The sequence below is a fragment of the Lolium perenne genome, chromosome 5 (assembly GCF_019359855.2).
Source record: "Lolium perenne isolate Kyuss_39 chromosome 5, Kyuss_2.0, whole genome shotgun sequence".
Taxonomy (NCBI): Eukaryota; Viridiplantae; Streptophyta; class Magnoliopsida; order Poales; family Poaceae; genus Lolium; species Lolium perenne.
This window is the reverse complement of record NC_067248.2, coordinates 7,132,383-7,134,170: the sequence shown is the minus strand read 5'-3', so window position 1 is coordinate 7,134,170 and position 1,788 is coordinate 7,132,383. Positions and strand designations below refer to the sequence as shown.

The 1,788-nt window shown below is 56.0% G+C and overlaps 1 protein-coding gene across 1 annotated transcript; it reads left to right on the top strand.

Annotated features, from left to right (window-relative positions):
- The first annotated feature begins 316 nt into the window (after positions 1–316).
- On the top strand, positions 317–1,493 carry LOC127299058 (uncharacterized). The gene has a single exon (XM_051328940.2). The coding sequence runs from the start codon at positions 393–395 to the stop codon at positions 960–962; it is 570 nt and encodes a 189-aa protein (XP_051184900.1). The 5' UTR covers positions 317–392; the 3' UTR covers positions 963–1,493.
- Positions 1,494–1,788: the final 295 nt, after the last annotated feature.

Below are 1,788 nucleotides of genomic sequence, written 5' to 3'. Positions count from 1 at the left end.
CGAGTAGCCACGTTTGTTCACGGCGTAGGTGGATACAATTACCGGTCAATTTCTCTGTTGTGGACTATTTAGCCTAGTGATCATCGAGGTGTTACCTCGATCGACAGCGCATGCACCCGTATGTCGACACAACTTTTCTTCTTTTCTTCTAAAGAGAAAAAGAATAAAGCTCATCGTCAGTGAGCACTAGGAAAGTTGGTCCGCAAAACGTTTAAAAAAGATACTTGGGCCCCACTTAGCCCACGATGGCTGGGTCGAAACGGGCTATAAATAGGGTCCTCCTGCACTTGTCTCCCTCCCTTTTCCCTCTCCCGCCACCTAAACACACACACCAGATTCCCTTTTACACTTCTGCCCCTGCATTCTCTGGTAATTGTTCGGTTAGCGTAGCCATGGCCCTCCAGCACTACCCTGCCCACCACCACCACGACTTCCTCGAGGTGGAGGCCTTCCTCGCCGACATCGGCTTCGGCTACTTCAGTGAGGTGCCGCCGTCGCAGGACAACCACGTGGTCACGTCGCCGGAGGAGCCCGTGGTCACGTCCCCGGAGGACGGCACGTCGTCAGGCTCGGGTGGTACCGTCGCGTCTGCCTCCGGCGCCGGAGACGACGACCGTGGCGGCGACCGGTACAGGGGCGGGCGACCCGGAGACGACGAGCGGAGGCTGCGCCGCAAGATCTCGAACCGGGAGTCGGCGCGCCGGTCCCGCGCGCGCAAGCAGCAGCACCTCGACGAGCAGCGCGCCGCTGCGGCCGTGCTCCGAGCCTCCAATCGGGACCTCGCCGCGCAGCTCCGTGACGCCAGGGCGCGCGCCGCGCTCGTGGCGCTCGCCAACGCCAGGCTCCGCGCCGAGGGCCAGGCCCTGGGCCGACGCCTCGCCGCCGCGCGCCGCACCCTCGCGCTCATGCAGCTCTACGCCGCCTACGGCTCGACTCCGGCCGATTCAGCGTGCATGCGTTGATCTCCCCCTCCCGGCCTGCACGTACGAGGAACATTTTTTGACCTGGCGGAAGATCAGACCGAACGAAATGAATGGACGGACGGACGGACGAACTGTTATGTAGTAATCACCACTCATCATAGTACCATAATCTTGATGAAAAAAATGGTTCTAGCTAGCAGAACGGCTGTCAAAACGTACGTACCCAGCGCCAGCAGGCATGTGTTTGCACTGCACAAGCAATATAAGAGGACTGGCATCCATGATTCTCTCGAACCATTCCGATGCATGCGCTCCGTCGGATCCCAAACGTACGGCCATGATCGATCCGGCGAGCAACAGCGATGCTGAATTATTGTCTCTCACTCTCTGATCGTGGTTTAGCTAGTGCTTCGGCTTTGCCGTTGGCTAACTAGTGGATGTATCGTCTATCGTCTCTCTTGTTCTTCTTCGCCCTTCTTATTCGTCATCTTTGGCACTTGTCACACGCTCAGACCCGTGTCCAAAGTTTCTTGGTTAGTGGAGGAATTGCATATGTGCCTTCTTGTCATGGCTCGTGCTTTTCTTCCTTCATATATATTCTTTATCGTCGGCACTTGTCACGAATCTTGTCTAGATTTTCTTGGGTCATTAATTAAAGTTCGTGGAGAAATTGTTGCCTATGTGTGTTCTTGTCATGTCTCCCCGTTGTCTCCTTCTCTACTGCCTCGTAAAGAAATATTAGTGGCGAGTCCATCGACACGTCGTCGAAAGCAAAGCACGGACGGAGCAGAGAGCGAGGCAGCGGTGCCGTTTAGGACTTTGTCATATCGTTTGCATGCTCTTTAATCAAGAGTCCTCCACCAGT